Source organism: Salvelinus alpinus, chromosome 16, assembly GCF_045679555.1.
Source record: "Salvelinus alpinus chromosome 16, SLU_Salpinus.1, whole genome shotgun sequence".
In the NCBI taxonomy this organism is placed as follows: Eukaryota; Metazoa; Chordata; class Actinopteri; order Salmoniformes; family Salmonidae; genus Salvelinus; species Salvelinus alpinus.
The window spans coordinates 35,564,612-35,585,333 of record NC_092101.1 but is presented as its reverse complement, the minus strand read 5'-3'; the positions used below and the strand labels follow the sequence as shown (position 1 = coordinate 35,585,333).

The window sequence follows — 20,722 nt, the reverse complement described above, 5'->3', positions numbered from 1 at the left end:
CTGCGGTACTTAGAGGTAATTTGTGGTTTAGTACGGTACCCTGCGTCACCACTTCATTGCTCCAGACCAGCGCAAGGGGGAGTTAGAGCACTGATTATGCTTTTGGGTGCTACTGTGTCTCTAACTGACAATTAATGGGCGACATAAACCTAAATAGAAACTGATAATTGTGCAGACTTCAGTATTACTTACTAAAACTGTTGTTACACTAAGGTTTTTATTATTCTATTTTGTTAGGATTATCTTGTTCTTACTGTAGTACTGTAGGCCACTCCCAACCGGTCACATTGTACAGCGCCTGAGTGGCGCAACGGTCTAAGACACTGCAGTGCAAGCTGTGTTGCTACAGATGCTGGTTCAATACCTGTGCCGGCCCCATTGAGATGACTGTAGGTTTTTGGTTTCTCTCCCTTTATATACAGAAATAAATCATTCTAAATAACAAACTGGTTTTATTTACAAATTAGTAACTGTCTCACCCCATGTTCAAGAATGGCCTTTTTCTCGCTCATTTTACGTTATTTGAAAACGAAATCTCAAATATTATTTTTTAAACAAAGCGATTGTTATTATTATTAATTTAGAAGGATATAAAAGCCCCTTGGATATTCTCACATATCTTATTAACCCTGTTATTAGCAGGACAATATATGTTGGTCATGGCTCCCGAGTGGCGCACAATGGGAATGCCTTGCAGTTCTCCGGCTGTATCCACTGAAAGCGTGCAAGGCACAAGGGCAGGGGGCACGGGATGGGCCGCAGAGCCGCGCCCAGAAGACAGACTTAGCCCATGGGGAACGGAGGAAGCGAGAGGGGGTTGGACCCCCACCCCGCCACACTGGGTACATAGAGCAACACTTTAAGGGGCATTGCACTAATAATGGCGCTGCCTAAGGAAACTTTCCCGCTGTTCGAGCAGGTAGCTGGACAATAGACTTGCCGAGATGGAAGGTAGGGGGAGAATTCTATTGTCAAATGTATTTCTAAGTTAGGTATCATTATTATGCATCACATCCGACCGTGATTGGGAGGCGCACAATTGGCCCAGCGTTTCTCTCCCTCTAAAAACAGAAATCAATGTTTTAGCCTTTACAAATATTATTTTGGCCTTTTTTCAGATTACAATCGCTCACTTTTGTTTTTTTGAAAACGAAACACCCCCCAAAATATCGTTATATATTATCAAGTTGATGGCACAGTCATATAGCTGGCACCGACATAAAGCTGAGTGACTCACTCATTCATGGCTTTGGATCAAAATAAACAAGTACCAACATTCTTTCTGATAGTCTTTAATAAATACATGTTTTGGTTATCCTGTCCTGGGCACCATGTATAGTATTATAATAGCCCATTATGGGCTATTAGCAGGACAATATACCTTTACCAACACCTCTCTGTATTTTGATACTTTGTGGATGAGGTCTCCCATGAGGCGGCTTTTGGTTTTAATTTAGAATCCTCCAATCCTCTATTTAATTATCACATCATATTTTTCAATATACTGTAGGCCTACCGTAGGCGACATGAGTCTCACTAGTGTTGAGTAATGTGCTGTTAAGTTATTTAAAGAGCATATTGAAGTTAGAAGCAATAGGATTTGAAGCATTAGCCTACAACTATTTTAGCACCGTTTCGCGCTGCTGTGAGACAAGCATGGGGACTGGTCTTGATAAATCAATGAGATTTTTATTTTGACTGAATCTCTGTTTGGGGATGGTGTAGAAATTTTATGCTCTTAGAGTAACTTTTTATTTAGTTAAGAACAAATTCTTATTTACAAGGACAGCCTACTCCTTCCTCCCCATCGGGAAATTGAACCCCGGTCTCCCGGGTGCCAGCACACGACACAGGGATTCTTTAGCTAAATAGCCCAGTACTGTGTAGCCTTCTCCTGACCGTCACGTTGTACAGCGCCATATTTTCCGGTCCATCCTAACGGAAACCCAGAGGGTTTTTCTTGTAGTATAAACACCATAATATTAATCAAATTAATCCCAAACTCTAAGACTAATTGGAACGGTAGATACATTTACATTTTTACATTTAAGTCATTTAGCAGACGCTCTTATCCAGAGCGACTTACAAATTGGTGCATTCACCTTATGATATCCAGTGGAACAACCACTTTACAATAGTGCATCTAACTCTTTTAAGGGGGGGGGGGGGGTTAGAAGGATTACTTTATCCTATCCTAGGTATTCCTTAAAGAGGTGGGGTTTCAGGTGTCTCCGGAAGGTGGTGATTGACTCCGCTGACCTGGCGTCGTGAGGGAGTTTGTTCCACCATTGGGGTGCCAGAGCAGCGAACAGTTTTGACTGGGCTGAGCGGGAACTGTACTTCCTCAGAGGTAGGGAGGCGAGCAGGCCAGAGGTGGATGAACGCAGTGCCCTTGTTTGGGTGTAGGGCCTGATCAGAGCCTGAAGGTACGGAGGTGCCGTTCCCCTCACAGCTCCGTAGGCAAGCACCATGGTCTTGTAGCGGATGCGAGCTTCAACTGGAAGCCAGTGGAGAGAGCGGAGCGGGGTGACGTGAGAGAACTTGGGAAGGTTGAACAACAGACGGGCTGTGGCGTTCTGGATGAGTTGTAGGGGTTTAATGGCACAGGCAGGGAGCCCAGCCAACAGCGAGTTGCAGTAATCCAGACGGGAGATGACAAGTGCCTGGATTAGGACCTGCGCCGCTTCCTGTGTGAGGCAGGGTCGTACTCTGCGAATGTTGTAGAGCATGAACCTACAGGAACGGGTCACCGCCTTGATGTTGGTTGAGAACGACAGGGTGTTGTCCAGGATCACGCCAAAGTTCTTAGCACTCTGGGAGGAGGACACAATGGAGTTGTCAACCGTGATGGCGAGATCATGGAACGGGCAGTCCTTCCCCGGGAGGAAGAGCAGCTCCGTTTTGCCGAGGTTCAGCTTGAGGTGGTGATCCATCATCCACACTGATATGTCTGCCAGATATGCAGAGATGCGATTCGCCACCTGGTTATCAGAGGGGGGAAAGGAGAAGATTAATTGTGTGTCGTCTGCATAGCAATGATAGGAGAGACCATGTGAGGATATGACAGAGCCAAGTGACTTGGTGTATAGCGAGAATAGGAGAGGGCCTAGAACAGATCCCTGGGGGACACCAGTGGTGAGAGCACGTGGTGCGGAGACAGATTCTCGCCACGCCACCTGGTAGGAGCGACCTGTCAGGTAGGACGCAATCCAAGCGTGGGCCGCGCCGGAGATGCCCAGCTCGGAGAGGGTGGAGAGGAGGATCTGATGGTTCACAGTATCGAAGGCAGCCGATAGGTCTAGAAGGATGAGAGCAGAGGAGAGAGAGTTAGCTTTAGCAGTGCGGAGCGCCTCCGTGACACAGAGAAGAGCAGTTTCAGTTGAGTACAAATTATTTGTGACATTGTGGTTACAATAAAGAATGTAAACAAGATGCTGTTTTATTATTTACAGTAGTGATGGACAGCTGGTGACATTTTGAAAACTGGTTTTCAAACACTTGTAGGCCGATTATCAGGACAATACTCTTTATAGCCCGGCTACTGTAGGTGTGAACATCCCCCTACATGCAATGTATTCAATGCTTAAGTACTCTAGTGTTACATTTGTGACTCAAAACAGCAGTACAGTATTTGTTCATCAATATCTTTATGCTTTCGTTAATAAAATATCTAGAAAAAAGACATTCAAAATGCAGATGGTTATTTAAACTACATTTTAGTTGCACTTCCACGATCACTGTATTTGTTGCATTATAATATCGTCAATTCCTCTAGCCAAAACGTCTTGATGGCCTCAAGTTTGGACACACCTACTCATTCCAGGGTTTTTCTTTATTTTTTATTATTTTCTACATTGTAGAATAATAGTGAATACATCACAACTATGAAATAACACATATGGAATCAGTTAAGAACAAATTCAAATTTACAAGGACAGGCTACTCCTTCCTCTCCGTCGGGGAATTGAACCCTGGTCTCCCGCGTGCCCGCACGACACAGGGATTATTTCGCTAAATAGCCCACTGTAGCCTTCTCCCGACCGTCACGTTGTACAGCGCCATATTTTCCGTTCCATCCTAACGGAAACTGATGGTTTTTTATTTTTCTTGGAATAGAAACACCATAATATTAAGCACATTTTCTTAAAATCAGTCCCATATACTATGTTCTTACAAAAAGGTTTTAAATTCTCTAGTACAGAAACTATTGAAGGCTATCAAATGCTTCTCAAAGATGCCCTCTGGTGGTCAAACTAGCACTAACTAGCATTTAATAGTACCAGTGGTTGGCACTTAAATAACGTGCCATAGAAAACTATGTTGCAACTTTTAAAGGACGAACCACTGTAGGTAGGGGTAAAGTAACTGCATAGATAATAAACAGCGAGTAGCAGCAATGTAAAAACAAAGGGGGTGGTGTCAATGCAAATAGTCCAAGTGGCCATTTGATGAATTGTTCAGCAGTCTTATGGCTTGGGGGTAGAAGCTGTTAAGAAGCCTTTTGGACCTAGACTTGGTGCTCCGGTACCACTTGTCGTGCTGTAGCAGAGAGACCAGTCTATGACTTGTGACTGGAGTCTTTGACAAAAAAAAATTCTCCCTCTGACACTGCCTTGTATAGAGGGCCTCTGGCAGGAAGCTTGGCCCCAGTGATGTACTGGGCCGTACGCACTACCCTCTGTAGCGTTTTGCGGTCGGATGCCAAGCAGTTGCCGTACCAGGCGGTGATGCAACCAGTCAGCATGCCCTCGATGGTGCAGCTGTAGAACTTTTTGAGGATCTGGGGATCCATGCCAAATCTTTTCAGTCTCCTGAGGGGGAATAGGCATTGTCGTGCCATCTTCACGACTGTCTTGGTGTGTTTGAACTAGAGGTCGACTGATTATGATTTTACAACATTTATACCGATTATTGGAGGACCAAAAAAGCCGATACCGATTAATCGGACGATTTTTCTATTTTTATTTATTTGTAATAATGACAATTACAACAATACTGAATGAACACTTATTTTAACTTAATATAATACATCAATAAAATAAATTTAGCCTCATAAATAATGAAAGATGTTCAATTTGGTTTAAATAATGCAAAAACAAAGTGTTGGAGAAGAAAGTAAAAGTGCAATATGTGCCATGTAAAAAAGCTAACGTTTAAGTTCCTTGCTCAGAACATGAGAACATATGAAAGCTGGTGGTTCCTTTTAACATGAGTCTTCAATATTCCCAGGTAAGAAGTTTTAGGTTGTAGTTATTATAGGAATTATAGGACTATTTTTCTCTCTACGATTTGTATTTCATATACCTTTGACTATTGGATGTTCTTATAGGCACTTTAGTATTGCCAGTGTAACAGTATAGCTTCCGTCCCTCTCCTCGCTCCTACCTGGGCTCGAACCAGGAACACATCGACAACAGCCACCCTCGAAGCAGCGTTACCCATGCAGAGCAAAGGGAACAACTACTCCAAGTCTCAGAGCGAATGACATTTGAAACGCTATTAGCGCTCACCCCGCTAACTAGCTAGCCATTTCACATCGGTTACACCAGCCTAATCGCGGGAGTTGATAGGCTTGAAGTCATAAAGCATTGCGAAGAGCTGCTGGCAAAACGCACGAAAGTGCTGTTTGAATGAATGCTTACAAGCCTGCTGGTACATACCATCGCTCAGTCAGTCTGCTCTATCAAATCATAGACTTAATTATAACATAATAACACACAGAAATACGAGCCTTTGGTCATTAATATGGTTGAATCCGGAAACTATCATTTCGAAAACAAAACTTTTATTCTTTCAGTGAAATACGGAACCGTTACGTATTTTATCTAAAGGATGGCATCCCTAAGTATAAATATTGCTGTTACATTGCACAACCTTCAATGTTATGTCATAATTGCGTAAAATTCTGGCAAATTAGTTCGCAATGAGCCAGGCGGCCCAAACTGTTGCATATACCCTGACTCTGCGTGCAATAAACGCAAGAGAAGTGACACAATTTCACCTGGTTAATATTGCATGCTAACCTGGATTTATTTTAGCTAAATATGCAGGTTTAAAAATATATACTTCTGTGTATTGATTTTAAGAAAGGCATTGATGTTTATGGTTAGGTACACGTTGGAGCAACGACAGTCCTTTTTCGCGAATGCGCACTGCATCGATTATATGCAACGCAGGACACGCTAGATAAACTAGTAATATCATCAACCATGTGTAGTTAGAACTGGTGATTATGATTGATTGATTGTTTTTTATAAGATAAGTTTAATGCTAGCTAGCAACTTACCTTGGCTTCTTACTGCGTTCGCGTAACAGGCTCCTCGTGAGGCAGGTGGTTAGAGCGTTGGACTAGTTAACCGTAAGGTTGCAAGATTGAATCCCTGAGCTGACAAGGTCAAAATCTGTCGTTCTGCCCCTGAACAAGGCAGCTAACCCACTGTTCCTAGGCCGTCATTGAAAATAAGAATGTGTTCTTAACTGACTTGCCGAGATAAATAAAGGTGTAAAAAAATAAATGTTATGAAAATTTGAAATAGGCACTAATTAATCGGCCATTCCGATTTAATTGGTTAACCTCTAGTTTGAACCATGATAGTTTGTTGGTGATGTGGACACCTTGAAGCTCTCAACCCGCTCCACTACAGCCCCGCCAATGTGGGCGTGTTTGGCCCTACTTTTCTTGTCGTCCATGAGCAGTTCCTTTGTCTTGCTCTTGTTGGGGGAGATGTTGTTGTCCTGGCACCACACTGACAGGTCTCTGACCTCCCGATTTGTGTTTTAATGATGGACTTGGAGTTGTGCTTGGCCACGCAGTCGTGGGTGAACAGGGAGTACAGGAGGGGACTAAGCACGCACCCCTGAAGGGCCCCTGTGTTGAAGATCAGCATGACAGATGTTGTTGCCTACCCTTACCACCTAGGGGCCACCCAACAGGAAGTCCAGGATCCAGTTGCAGAGGGAGGTATTTAGTCCCAGGGTCCTTAGCTTAGTGATGAGCTTTGGTCACTATCGTGTTGAACGCTGAGCTGTAGTCAATTAACAGCATTCTCACATAGGTATTCCTTTTGTCCACGTGGGAAAGGGCAGTGTGGAGTGCAATTGAGATTGTGTCATCTGTGGATCTGTTGGTGCAGTATGCGAATTGGAGTGGGTCTAGGGTTTCCAGGATGATGTTGTGAGCCATGATTTCATGGCTACCGAACATTCTATACATCTTATGCTATCTGAGTGACTCAAACATCAAAACAAAATCATTGGGATCCCCATGCCATGACATTTTTTTAATTTTATATTCTCCCTGACTGTCTTATTTTTATTTGGGTGATTGTTAGTTCTCAAAGATGATCTTATTATAAAATATATAGGTCCATTATCTTTTCTACATACTTAATCTGGTTTTAGTAGTATAACTTTACACTGAAAATGATTTACCATCCCGAAAATTATTTTCAAAAATAAAAACATTTGCCCATCGCTGCTAAATGAATATAGGGGAAACACTGCAGTATGTAGACTTTAAAAGTTGTTTAAAAGTTCCACTGTCTCTCTTCCACTGTCTCTCCATCCACAGAGTGAGGCTGGGGTGCGTGAGTTCCACATTGCACAGGTCTCTAGCAGCAGTAAACAGTGGAGACTACACAAGTGTATAAACCCAGCAGAAGACAAAGGTTTGTCCCTCTGCTCTCCGTAACCCTCTCAGATAGCACTACAATAGTCTTAAACTCATTTACTCGATAACTGTTTGACTTTTTGGTGTCAGGTTTTGATTTGTACATTTCCATTCAGGCTTTTTATGTTGCTGAGGAGTCTGCATCCCTAGGTGATATGCAATGTAGCAGTCCTACGCAGAAGAATTGCCAGCCCGCGATGGCTTTAAACAGATCAAATGTTCCATCTACTGTGGAACTTGGGATTGAATCAACATAAGTCCCTTTCAATGCAACAAACCAAATCTAAATTCAAGACCGAGTTGTTGATTTTGTTGTAGGCTGAGGAGCGCATCAGAGTAGCCTATTAAACGAGCACAAGCATTTTTTCCATCTGTGTTCAGAGAGAAGCCTAGATGTGCATTTGAGATCAGAGGGTCGCCGCGTGTGCACATTTGTTGATATTCTTTACTAGTTAGTGAGTTACTAGCCCAGTTATAGCACATTTTTAGAGAGTGATTGCTTCCTACAAGAGCACAAAACTTGTACATATCTAATTGTCTTTGAAAAGCAAGTCAAGTAAAGAGCTTTTTTTGTGTTAAAGGGGCAGTGTCCTGTTTTGAGACGAGCTGAAATTTTTCAAAACTACCCTCTGCTGCAAGTCACCTATTTGGCCAATTGTGTTACAGATCAGTTCTTTTTTAAAGTGATTTGAGCTTTCGGACAAGTGAAGCATCAGTCCCAAAATGGTTGTCATAATGTGCATAATGTTTTTAAAAAGTGTCACAGAATAAAAAATCTAGTTTCCGCTCACAACTCCTGAAATTTGCTCAGTGCTAAAAAATATTAGAGGGAACATTGGTTATATGGTGTCTCTATGAAAACGAAGTAATTTCCTGTTTAGCTATTTGGCGTCTTGGATTGCTTTGGTGTATTGGGTTGTGTTCCTTAGATGTTATGTTCATTAGATATATGCCTTTTGGTGGTTTGATCAGTGAGTACAATTGGTGGCTTTTCATGTTGTACTATAGCTATGGGACCGCCCTTCGCAGTTCATACAGTGTTAAATGCTTTCATTCAGAGCTTGTTATTCAGCTTATTCAGCTCTGCCAGGCTGGGTAGATGATCCCCGTGGGAACTAGCTTTGTGACTGAAGACCAGTGGTGTGGCTGGTGGCCAGGACATATAGCCGAGGGCAGAATGATATTTTAGCCGCTCCCTAGAGCAGTGTGATATATGGGTAGTCCCAGTAACACACACACCACCGGGGGGCACTTTTGCAAGTAGGTCACTTTGTTCATGTTCGCTCTGTAATCAAATATGGAAATGTGGCGATATAGAGTTGGCCGTGACCAGGACAGAGTGGAAAAGAGAGACCACACTCACTCACACACTATCTGCTTAGAACACTGAGCTGCAGCTGGCCCATAGTAATAAGTAAGCTGAAAAGAACATCCAGGGTCTCTCCAATGTGTTAGAAAATCAGATGGCCTTTAGAGAAGTGTTGTGTTTGTACATGTTTTACTATACCTGTGAGTACCAGAAGTCCACACAAGAATAGTAAACTAACTACAATTCTGAGAAGTGAGGCCATTTAGCCAGTCCTCACTTGTAAAATGGCTATTTTAGGCTTAGGGTTAGAGTTAGGCGTTTGGTTCAGATGGAGACAGGACATGGACATGTCTCTCTCTCTTTCTTTCTTTCACCCTCCTCTTGTCATTCCAGACTGCAAACTCACCACCAGAGAGAGGGGCAAGCTGTGCTTCAGAGCAACACGATGCAAACCCCATGAAGGTACACAGACTCTCATTACCAACAATGTCAGACAATGAGTAGAATCTCTTTTCTGTCTCCTGACTTATTTTCTGTGTCTTCTGTGTCTTAGCTACCTCAAAGTCACTAGAGAAGTACACCTTTGCAGACCTGAGCCTTGGAAATGAACAGGTATGTTAACCATTGTAAGAGGACAATAACAGTGTTATCTGTCACTGCTGGTCAGTTTTGCTGAATGTATAAAAAAAATTGCTGTACTATTACCCTCTCCACCCCTCCCTTCCTTTCCCACGTTTTCCTTCCTCTCCATCTCATTTTCTCTCTCCCCTTTTTATCTGCTATCTTGTCACTCACCCTTTCTTCTTTCTTCTATTGTCTTCCCCTCCATCCTCTCCTCAGATCCTCAGCTCCACCACTCCGTGTGCAGACTTCTTCTTCCGGAGGTGTCAGCCCTCGGAGTCTTGTAGACCGCTTATTGCCGTGGAGACACAGGGGAGACATTCCAGGAGTCAGGGGGCGGGTCCTGGGGGTGGGGCTGAGGATATAACAGGTGTGGTCAGGAAGTGCAACGAGGTGGACCTCAACATCATCGTCCTCTGGAAGGTAAATCACAGAATTAAAATACATTACTATTACTAATTGTATTAGGATTAGTACTACTGCATAATTTAAATAGACCTCTAGAACACTTATGACACATATATTTAGACCTGTTGTGACATGTCATAACCAGCCATAAAATAACGCAATACATCTAAAACCCGAAAAACATTCCATTACACCACAGCCTACGCATCAATAGTATGTTTGTTATATATAAAAAATGAAATTGACCATGTTAAATTATCATTGTAATTGCGCACACACTGATGTCAGACATGCACCTACCCCAATGCTCTGTTGCTGATGACTGGGATGAATGCAGGAGCATGTCAAGACACCCGATTTTGACTGATGACTGATATAAAGACATGTACGTGATAGGCCTATCTGGCTTATATGATCCTGTTTTGACTGATGACTGATATAAAGACATGTACGTGATAGGCCTATCTGGCTTATATGATCCTGTTTTGACTGATGACTGATATAAAGACATGTACGTGATAGGCCTATCTGGCTTATATGATCCTGTTTTGACTGATGACTGATATAAAGACATGTACGTGATAGGCCTATCTGGCTTATATGATCCTGTTTTGACTGATGACTGATATAAAGACATGTACGTGATAGGCCTATCTGGCTTATATGATCCTGTTTTGACTGATGACTGATATAAAGACATGTACGTGATAGGCCTATCTGGCTTATATGATCCTGTTTTGACTGATGACTGATATAAAGACATGTACGTGATAGGCCTATCTGGCTTATATGATCCTGTTTTGACTGATGACTGATATAAAGACATGTACGTGATAGGCCTATCTGGCTTATATGATCCTGTTTTGACTGATGACTGATATAAAGACATGTACGTGATAGGCCTATCTGGCTTATATGATCCTGTTTTGACTGATGACTGATATAAAGACATGTACGTGATAGGCCTATCTGGCTTATATGATCCTGTTTTGACTGATGACTGATATAAAGACATGTACGTGATAGGCCTATCTGGCTTATATGATCCTGTTTTGACTGATGACTGATATAAAGACATGTACGTGATAGGCCTATCTGGCTTATATGATCCTGTTTTGACTGATGACTGATATAAAGACATGTACGTGATAGGCCTATCTGGCTTATATGATCCTGTTTTGACTGATGACTGATATAAAGACATGTACGTGATAGGCCTATCTGGCTTATATGATGCTGACATCATAATGATTCTTGACAGTGCCGTAAAGAGTATTTTCTTAGTCCAAATAAAGTGTAACAGGATGGTCATAATGCTTCATCAGTGTCAGTGTGTTTTCTGCAAGTTATGTAAATATATATATATTTAAACATGACTAAAGAATTCATTACAGAAAAAACAAAGGATTTAAGAGAAACTTTCAAATGAAAAGGCACTTCGTGGCAGGGAAAAAACAAATTAGAATAAATGTGTTTTTTTGGGGTTTGTTTTTTACCCCCTTTTCTCCCCAATTTTCGTGGTATCCAATCGCTAGTAATTACTATCTTGTCTCATCACTACAACTCCCGTACGGGCTCGGGAGAGACGAAGGTCGAAAGTCATGCGTCCTCCGAAGCACAACCCAACCAAGCCGCACTGCTTCTTAACACAGCGCACCTCCAACCCGGAAGCCAGCCGCACCAATGTGTCGGAGGAATCACCGTGCACCCGCCCCCCTTGGTTAGCGCGCACTGCGCCCGGCCCGCCACAGGAGTCGCTGGAGCGCGATGAGACAAGGATATCCCTACCGGCCAAACCCTCCCTAACCCGGACGACGCTAGGCCAATTGTGCGTCGCCCCACGGACCCCCCGGTCGCGGCCGGCTGCGACAGAGCCTGGGCGCGAACCCAGAGACTCTGGTGGCACAGCTAGCGCTGCGATGCAGTGCCCTAGACCACTGCGCCCCCTGGGAGGCCTGGTTTTGACACTCTTAAGCCATAAAATAACACAATATGTCAACAGTTGTAAATATATGGGTCATGGCAGTGTTATGACCATATGCCAGGTTATGACTTTGTTATGACCTTTGTTATAACTTGTTATGATACTGGGTGTCAAGTAAAGTGTTACACAATTGCTACTACTATTGAACTAGCCATTACTAGACATACAGTATATAGGCTTCTGGTATTATATGATGACTCGATGGGTAAAACACTACATACATCCCATTCTTCCTCGGGTTCTGTTTGGACTGCCTAGGCAGCAGCTAATTGGGATCCTAATAAATACTAAAATCCCAAACCACTACAACTCACTTAATACTGTTAGTTCTCCCACACTATTCTAGGACTTCTATGGTGTTGCTGTTCCCTTCTCCAATTATACATAGATGGAATGTATATTTAGCTCATGTCATTATTGAAGATGTTGTCAATAAATGCTGAAGTAGTTTTTTTTGTTTTGCTCCATCCTGTGTTTCATTGTTTAATTATGCGTTGATAGTCAGTTTTTGTTGAGCTGATTGTTTAAGTTGTTTTTGCTGTTTTGCTATTGACATCAGGCCAATGAATTTACTAATGTTTGTTTGTTCTTGTTGACAGGTGTATGTTGTTGGTTGCTAATATTTGTTTGTGCTTGTTGACAGGCATATGTTGTTGGTTGCTAATATTTGTTTGTTGTTGACAGGCATTTGTTGTTGAAGACAACAAGCAGGTGATCCTGGAGGGACAGCTTCATGTGGCACTACAGACCATTGGCAAAGAGGCCTGCTCCCTCACACAGAAAGAGGTGCGCACACACCAGGCACACACATGTACACACATGTACATACAGTGCCCTCTGTAATTAGTGGGACAGTGAAGCATTTTTTTCTTCTTTTGGCTCTATACTCAAAGTTTGGATTTGAAATCAAACAATGACTGAGGTTAAAGACGGTCAGCCTTAATTTGAGGTGAATAATATCAGGTGAATAATGATGAGTGAGAAAGTTAGATGCACGAATATCATACCTCCTCTGTTATTGTAAGGGTGAGGTTTGCATATCTTGGGGGTATGATATTTGTGCATCTAACTTTCATACTTATCATTATTAACGATTCATTCATTCATGCATCCACATTACTGTAGAGGTTTTTAGAAAGATTCTATTCTTATTTATAATAAAAGTGACTCTAAAATGACACAATACATTATTTACCATTCATGTCTATTGGCCACAGAATAATCTAAAACACAACTAAAAGAAAGAGCAAATGCATCCAACATATTTGTAGAGTCAAAAGCTTGATGTAGTCATTTAGTACTATGCATATGGGACCAAATACTACACTTTTTACTGCTTATATTTATATAAGTATATTTGTTTTAATACTTTTGGTGCCCTAAAATGGGCAGAAAGTGCTATAATTTCTAAATGATTCACCCAATTATGGATGAAAATACCCTCAAATTAAAGCTGCTAGTCATTTTATTATTTAAAATCCAGTACAGAGCCAAAAAAACATTGCCATTGCCACTGTCCTGGCTGTCTCCTCTCTTTTCTCTCCTGGATGACTCATCACACTGAATGAACGCTGGCCATTTAATGATCAACAAGTGTAAACATTCAAATCACCGTTGTGTTCTTACTGTGTAGTGTACACAAGCTATTTAGTGTACACACAAGCTGAATAACTATACACTCTTCAGGACTGAGTTATCTGCATTGAGACTGAAGCACAAACAAAACCACACACGCACAACTCCAACTGAGTGTTTAGTGTGCCCCCTCCAAAACACACATACACAATCTGTGACCATGCTGTCAGTGGTGGCACTGAAACGTTTGGTGTCTGGGGCCTGGTACAAGTTTTTACAGGGTTAGGTCTACACCGATAGCCAAAGGTTATGCTTCCAGTGTAGCAGGTAAAAAAAACTGCTGCTTTTGTGACGTCCAAGTGTAGCTCTTATGTTAAAGTGAAGTGGTTTCAAGGCAGGCCCAAGCTTTACTATTTCAAGGCTGTGTGAAAAAGTTCATTGTTCTTATTTATCCCTAGATGGAAAATTCCATTTGTCACCACTAGGGCTGTGGCTGTCATGAAATTTTGTCAGCCAGCTATTGTAATGCTAATGTATGTCTCACGGTAATTGACAGTTAATTAACAAACCCCTTTTAGCATCTCCAGGCCGTCAGCATACAAGTCGCTGATGCACGCCATTTAAATATACACCATCACAATAAATCCATTATTTATTTTGGGCAGGTCTAAAGAAACATGATATGAAGAAAAAATATTTCAGAAGAACAGAACTAGTTGGCCTACTGTATGTTATCTGGCGATGCACTATGCCATAAGGTGTAAGCTTGTTCATTTAGCAGACATGATATGCTTAAGTCCTGTGCCATTATTTTATATTATATGATTTTATAGTAAGAAGAATATAATTGAACTTAGCTGAATAAAATAGGAAGGCTATTTTCCCCATTCCAGAGCAACTGTGCATATGAAGTGGCTATGTTAAGCATAAAAGTGATCATTTGAAATGTGCTAGATGTAGAGTTATTTGGCAACTTTAGTTGTAAATGATGCAAACCCTTAGAATGTCTTAGATATCAAAACATAGTGCATTCTGAAAAATATTTAGACCCCTTGACTTTATATATTTTAGACCCCTTATAGCCTTATTCTAAAATTGATTAAATACATGTTTTCCCTCGTCAATCTACACACAATACCCCATACTGATGAAGCGAAAACAGGTTTAGACATTTTTGCAAATTTATTACAAATAAAAATCAGAAATGTATATAAGTATTCAGACCCATTCCTATGAGACTTGAAATTGAGCTCAGGCGCATCCTGTTTCCATTGATCATCCTTGATGTTTCTACAACTTGATTGGAGTTCACCTACGGTAAAATAAAGCAATGTAATTAATTTTAGAATAAGGCTGTAACCAAACAAAATATGGAAAAAGTCAAGGGGTCTGAATACTTAACGAAATGACTCTTGGCTCCTGCCCCAGATTTATCTGCGTAAGCCTTTTTAACTCTGACACACAGAAAGAGACACACACACACACAATCTTACATACATACTCACCCACACACATTTAAGCTAATGTATTTTTTTTGTGGGGGGTCTCTGAAGATATGAAGACAAAGGGAGAGTGATTAACCAAGCCATTACTTTAAGTGTGTGTGTATGTGAGAGAAAGTGACAGACAGCTCTAACCCGCTTAACCTTAGTCTAGTTAGTCACCACTGTCTTGAATGATTGATCAGCACTTCTCAATGACTTCATTCATTAACTCTCTGAAACACTGTGTCACATTAGAAAAGTTGAGCGTCCACAATTGTTTTAATACTTTGCCATTTTTAAAGTCATGTTCCCCCCCATCCTTGACTTTTCCTAAATAACACACTGTCATTGTTAGAATCTTAATATCACTAACATAACTTGTGTAATAAGCCGTTTTAAGAGGACATAAAATATTTATCCAAGTCTAACTGAAATCTTATCAGAAACATGTTGGGTAGTTTTCACAACTTTAAATTTGTTGATGTCATTTAGAAATTTAGCACGGAAAATCTTTTTTATTTTTTTAATTTTTTTTAATTGCATTTTCTCTCCGGTCCCTAAACATCTTTGCTGCGTGAGAGAAGCAGAGATGAAAGAGAACTTTACCGATGTCAACTAGATTGAAGCATTCATTCTATTGATTTATGGCATTTTTCTGGGGAACAGCGGTTTATTTAGTATTCTAGGGCAACAAGTAATGACAGAAGAGAAGCTGCATGTATCTACAGACAAATTGACTAACAAATAGCACACCAAAATGTCAGATTATAAGCCGAAACATAAGCCTATCTCTGACTGTACAGCGCGGTCTGATGATAATAGCCGTTTATATCTCCATCGCAATCGCTCTCACACACACACTTAAACGAATGACACACACACACACAATCATGCTTAACTTCTCTGGGATATGTGGGACGCTACTGTCCCACTTGGCCAAAATCCAGAAAAAATTTAGCACGCCAAATTCAAATATATTACTATAAAAATCAATCTTTCATGAAATCACACATGAAAGACACCAAATTAAAGCTACACGTTGTGAATCCAGCCAACATGTCTGATTTCAAAAAGGATTTACGGGGACAGCACACCAAACAATTATGTTAGCTCAGTACATAGCCACAGAAAAACACAGCCATTTTCCCAGCAAAAGATAGTAGTCACGAAAAGCAGAAATAGAGATAAAATCACTAACCTTTGACGATCTTCATCAGATGACACTCATAGGACATCATGTTACACAATACATTTATGTTTTGTTCGATAATATGCATATTTATATCCACAAATCTCGGTTTACATTGGCGCCATGTTCAGAAATGCCTCAAATATCCGGAGTAATTGCAGAGAGCCACGTCAAATAACAGAAATACTCATCAAACTTTGATGAAAGATGCATGTTTTACACAGAATTAAAGATACACTTGTTCTTAATGCAACCGCTGTGTCAGATTTAAAAAAACTTTGCGTAAAAAGCACACCATGCAATAATCTGAGACGGCGCTCAGATTTAACAACATTTCTCCGCCATGTTGGAGTCAACAGAAATACGAAATTACATCATAAATATTCCCTTACCTTTGATTATGTTCATCAGAATGCACTGCCAGGAATCCTAGTTCCACAATAAATCGTTGTTTTGTTCGATAATGTCCATTAATTATGTCCAATTAGCTACTTTTGCTAGCATGTGTAGTACACGTGTCCAAACGCTCGCGCAAGATGCAGTTAAACGTTGGACGAAAACTTCAAAAAGTTATATTACAAGTCGAATAAACTGGTCAAACTTAGTAGAGAATCAATCTTCAGGATGTTGTTATCATTTATATCCAATAAGGTTCCAACCGGAGTATTCTTTTCAGTCTCTATAAGTAATGGAACGCATGGCGATATCATGAGGAATGCGCGTGACCAAGATCTGGCAATCTGCCAGACCACTGACTCAAACACCTCCCATCCGGTCCCACATCAGTATAGGCTTCATTCAGCGTTCTACAGACTGTTGACATCTAGTGGAAGGCGTAGGAAGTGCAAACAGATCCATATATTACAGGGAATTGAATAGGCTATGAGTTTAACAATGACCAGTCTCAGAATTCTCACTTCCTGTTTGGATTTTTTTCTCAGGTTTCTGCCTGCCATATGAGTTCTGTTATACTCACATACATCATTCAAACAGTTTTAGAAACTTCAGAGTGTTTTATATCCAATAGTAATAATAATATGCATATATTAGTATCTGGGACAGAGTAGGAGGCAGTTCACTATGGGCACGCAATTCATCCAAAAGTGAAAATGCTGCCCCCTATATCAAAGAAGTTAAACTACGCACATACATACACACTATATTTGGATTATCCCCTGAAGTCTCACCACAGTTTATTACCACTCAGCTGACAGTTCCAGTCCCCCCCAGATACGGAAAACCTGGAGGGGCTCTCCCTGTCTTATTTAATCTCCACAGAGTTATAGCTGGGTCGGTTCAAACATAGTTTAATGATCCACTTTGTTTTCTTTAGGCACACACATACCTTCCTCTCTTCCCATGTACATGCTACATAACCTCTTATGGAGTTTACAAGAAAAACAGGGTTGAATTCAATTAATTATAGTTCTATGTTAAATGTATGCGTCATTATTCATAAAATTCATAACAGTGACGAACAATTCCTTTTCCAGCATGATGGAGCACCTAGCCATAAGGCAAAACTGATAACTAAGTGGCTCGGGGAACAAAACATCGATATTTTGGGTCCATGGCCGGGAAACTCTCCAGACCTTAATCCCATTGAGAACTTGTGGTCAATCCTCAAGAGGCGGGTGGACAAACAAAACCCCACAAATTCTGAAAAACTCCAAGCATTGATTATGCAAGAATGGGCTCCCATCAGTCAGGATGTGGCCCAGAAGTTAATTGACAGCATGTCAGGGCGGATTGCAGAGGTCTCTCAAAAGAAGGGTCAACACTGCAAATATTGACTCTTTGCATCAACTTCATGTAATTGTCAATAAAAGCCTTTGCCACTTATGAAATGCTTGTAATTATACTTCAGTATTCCATAGTAACATCTGACAAAAATATCTAAAGATACTGAAGCAGCAAACTTTGTGAAAATTAATATTTGTCATTCTCAAAACTTTTGGCCACGACTGTACACACACACACACACACACACACACACACACCAACTGAAAAGTTGTCTATTGTCAAAACGTCTAATTATAGTTCTCTGAATGTCTCTATCAAGGCATTTTGCCAAAGTGGCCATTCATTATATTTTGTAATGGCAAAAGTTCTGAACGGGGCGAACAAATTATACCACAACAAAATGTCTGTGTAACTACATGTATATAAAAGCAGTGTTTGTTTGACACAATGGCCTCTGTTTCTCTGTTGTGTAGTAGGAGGCTCAGGAGATGTATATGTGGTGTGTTGAAATGGCATCTGTTCCTGTGTCCTGACCATGTGTTGTGTTCCTCTGTCCTGTTGTAGGAGACTGTGTGTTTAATGGTGTGGATTATGTTGTGTTCCTCTGTCCTGTTGTAGGAGGCTGTGTGTTTAATGGTGTGGATTCTGTTGTTCCTCTGACCTGTTCTAGGAGGCTGTGTGTTTAATGGTGTGGATTCTGTTGTTCCTCTGACCTGTTGTAGGAGGCTGTGTGTTTAATGGTGTGGATTCTGTTGTTCCTCTGACCTGTTCTAGGAGGCTGTGTGTTTAATGGTGTGGATTCTGTTGTTCCTCTGACCTGTTGTAGGAGGCTGTGTGTTTAATGGTGTGGATTCTGTTGTTCCTCTGACCTGTTGTATTGTAGGAGGCTGTGTGTTTAATGGTGTGGATTCTGTGGTATTGTAGGAGGCTCAAGAGATGGTGCTGCTGAAGTTTAAACCAGAGCTTCCTCCTCCTATGACACGGCCCTCCATGGAACAGCTCTCCCACCTCATCAAGACCAACCTGCACTACCCCGAAAGCTACAGCCACCCCTTTGTACAGAAGAGGTAACACGTCACGCATGCACACATGTTCATGAACGCGCACACTCGCATACATACACACAGAATTTCAGCCATCGATCAATACATTGGTCCAGTGGATATATTGCGCCACGCTCACACACCCAGTGCAACAGTCTGTCAATCTATATGTGGTTACAGAATGTCTCTCTGACTGTGCTTTATCAACCCAGCCAAGAAAAGGGGAGATATCTCCTTGCTTCTCTCTCCCCTTGCGTCTTGGTACCTGTCCTGGTTGTATGGGTTTGGATGCCACTTGCCCTATAGCAGTATCTATGACTGAATGGCTCAGGGGCCAGGTGATACCTGGAGCACTGAAATACAGACAGGGGAAGAGACAGGAAGACAGAAATGCTTGGGGCTGTGATGATATCGCAATGTTTTCCATGGCAAAAATGAAAACAGGAAGCAGACCTAACTTTTTTGTCCTTTAAAAACCTGCTGTATGTAAAATATAGTATGCTATAGCTGGGAAAATAAATACATGTGACTCTGGATGACAACATAATGATGTTTGTTTCCAACATTAGGGCTGTTTTCCTAAAGAAGTTAAATCCGCTTCCTGTTTTGTTTCATTGCCACGATACTGACGAGTATCGCAGTACTGGTATCGTCCCGGCCCCAATAAATAGACCGAGGGGTACACAGGGACACACACTGGCACACCTGTCTCTCACTCTCTCTCTTTTTGATCTCCACAGGATATGGGAGTGCAGAATTATTTCTGAACAGGCACTATACTAACAGGCACTATACTAATCTACTCTAAACTGAAACTGTTCATGAGGAATCTGTCAGCCTGCTTGTCCCGAGGGTGGTTGTTTGTGTGACACGTGTACTCTCGCATAATTCACTAGTCAGAACTGGACTAACACGATTATCTTTTGACATGACTTGGTTCTAAACTCCACTGTTAATGTCATTATTTCTAGGGAAACCAGAACTGTTGTAGCTGGCAGAAGAGAGGTGCTTTGAGGAGATTAAATAACTATTAGTGTGGTTTGGAGACAGTGAGGAGAAACAGACTGATAGTCAGGGACCTTAAGTGCAGTGCTTTAGTTAATGTGACATATAATGAGTATAATAACCATATCTCTGTCTATATTTCAATTTCACGTTCTCTAACTCCCCCTCCGCCTCTCTCTCCTCCCCCTCCCTCTCGCCCCCGCTGTCGCCCCCTTCCTCTCGGCCTCACTCCCCCCTCCCTTCTCTCCCCCTCACTACCCGCCCTCTGCCTCTCTCTCTCCCCTCTCCCCTTCTCTCTCCCCCCCCCCCCTCTGTCTATATGTAGTCTCTGTATGGTTCCAGTCACTTTGACTCTATCTAACTGCTCCCTGGCTCAAGTTGATGCCATCATTGACCTTCGACACAAAACTACGAGGTAAATATAATCACACGCACACCCACAGTAGTCCCTAGTCCTATTTTCTCCTATTACAGTGCATTAGCTCCGCACTGTACTGTTTAAGATGCAATATGTAACTTTTTGGGCGACCCGACTAAATTCACGTAGAACTGTACTAAATATTGTACTTATAGATCTGTCATTCTCATTGAAAGCAAGTCTAAGAAGCAGTAGATATGTTCTATGTGCACTATTTCTATGCTTCCCTTGCTTAATCTTTCATTTTTGCATTCATTTTTTCATTGTACACCAG

The 20,722-nt window shown here is 41.5% G+C and overlaps 1 protein-coding gene across 1 annotated transcript in view; it reads left to right on the top strand.

The window, feature by feature from the left end:
* trappc8 (trafficking protein particle complex subunit 8) overlaps nt 1-20,722 on the top strand; it is a 94,802-nt gene that overhangs the window by 72,061 nt on the left and 2,019 nt on the right. Inside the window, exons 22-28 of the mRNA XM_071346042.1 lie at nt 7,571-7,667; nt 9,372-9,440; nt 9,532-9,590; nt 9,819-10,022; nt 12,676-12,777; nt 18,907-19,049; nt 20,356-20,445. Coding sequence (XP_071202143.1) covers nt 7,571-7,667; nt 9,372-9,440; nt 9,532-9,590; nt 9,819-10,022; nt 12,676-12,777; nt 18,907-19,049; nt 20,356-20,445 — 764 coding nt within the window. The remainder of the gene's footprint in view (nt 1-7,570; nt 7,668-9,371; nt 9,441-9,531; nt 9,591-9,818; nt 10,023-12,675; nt 12,778-18,906; nt 19,050-20,355; nt 20,446-20,722) is intronic.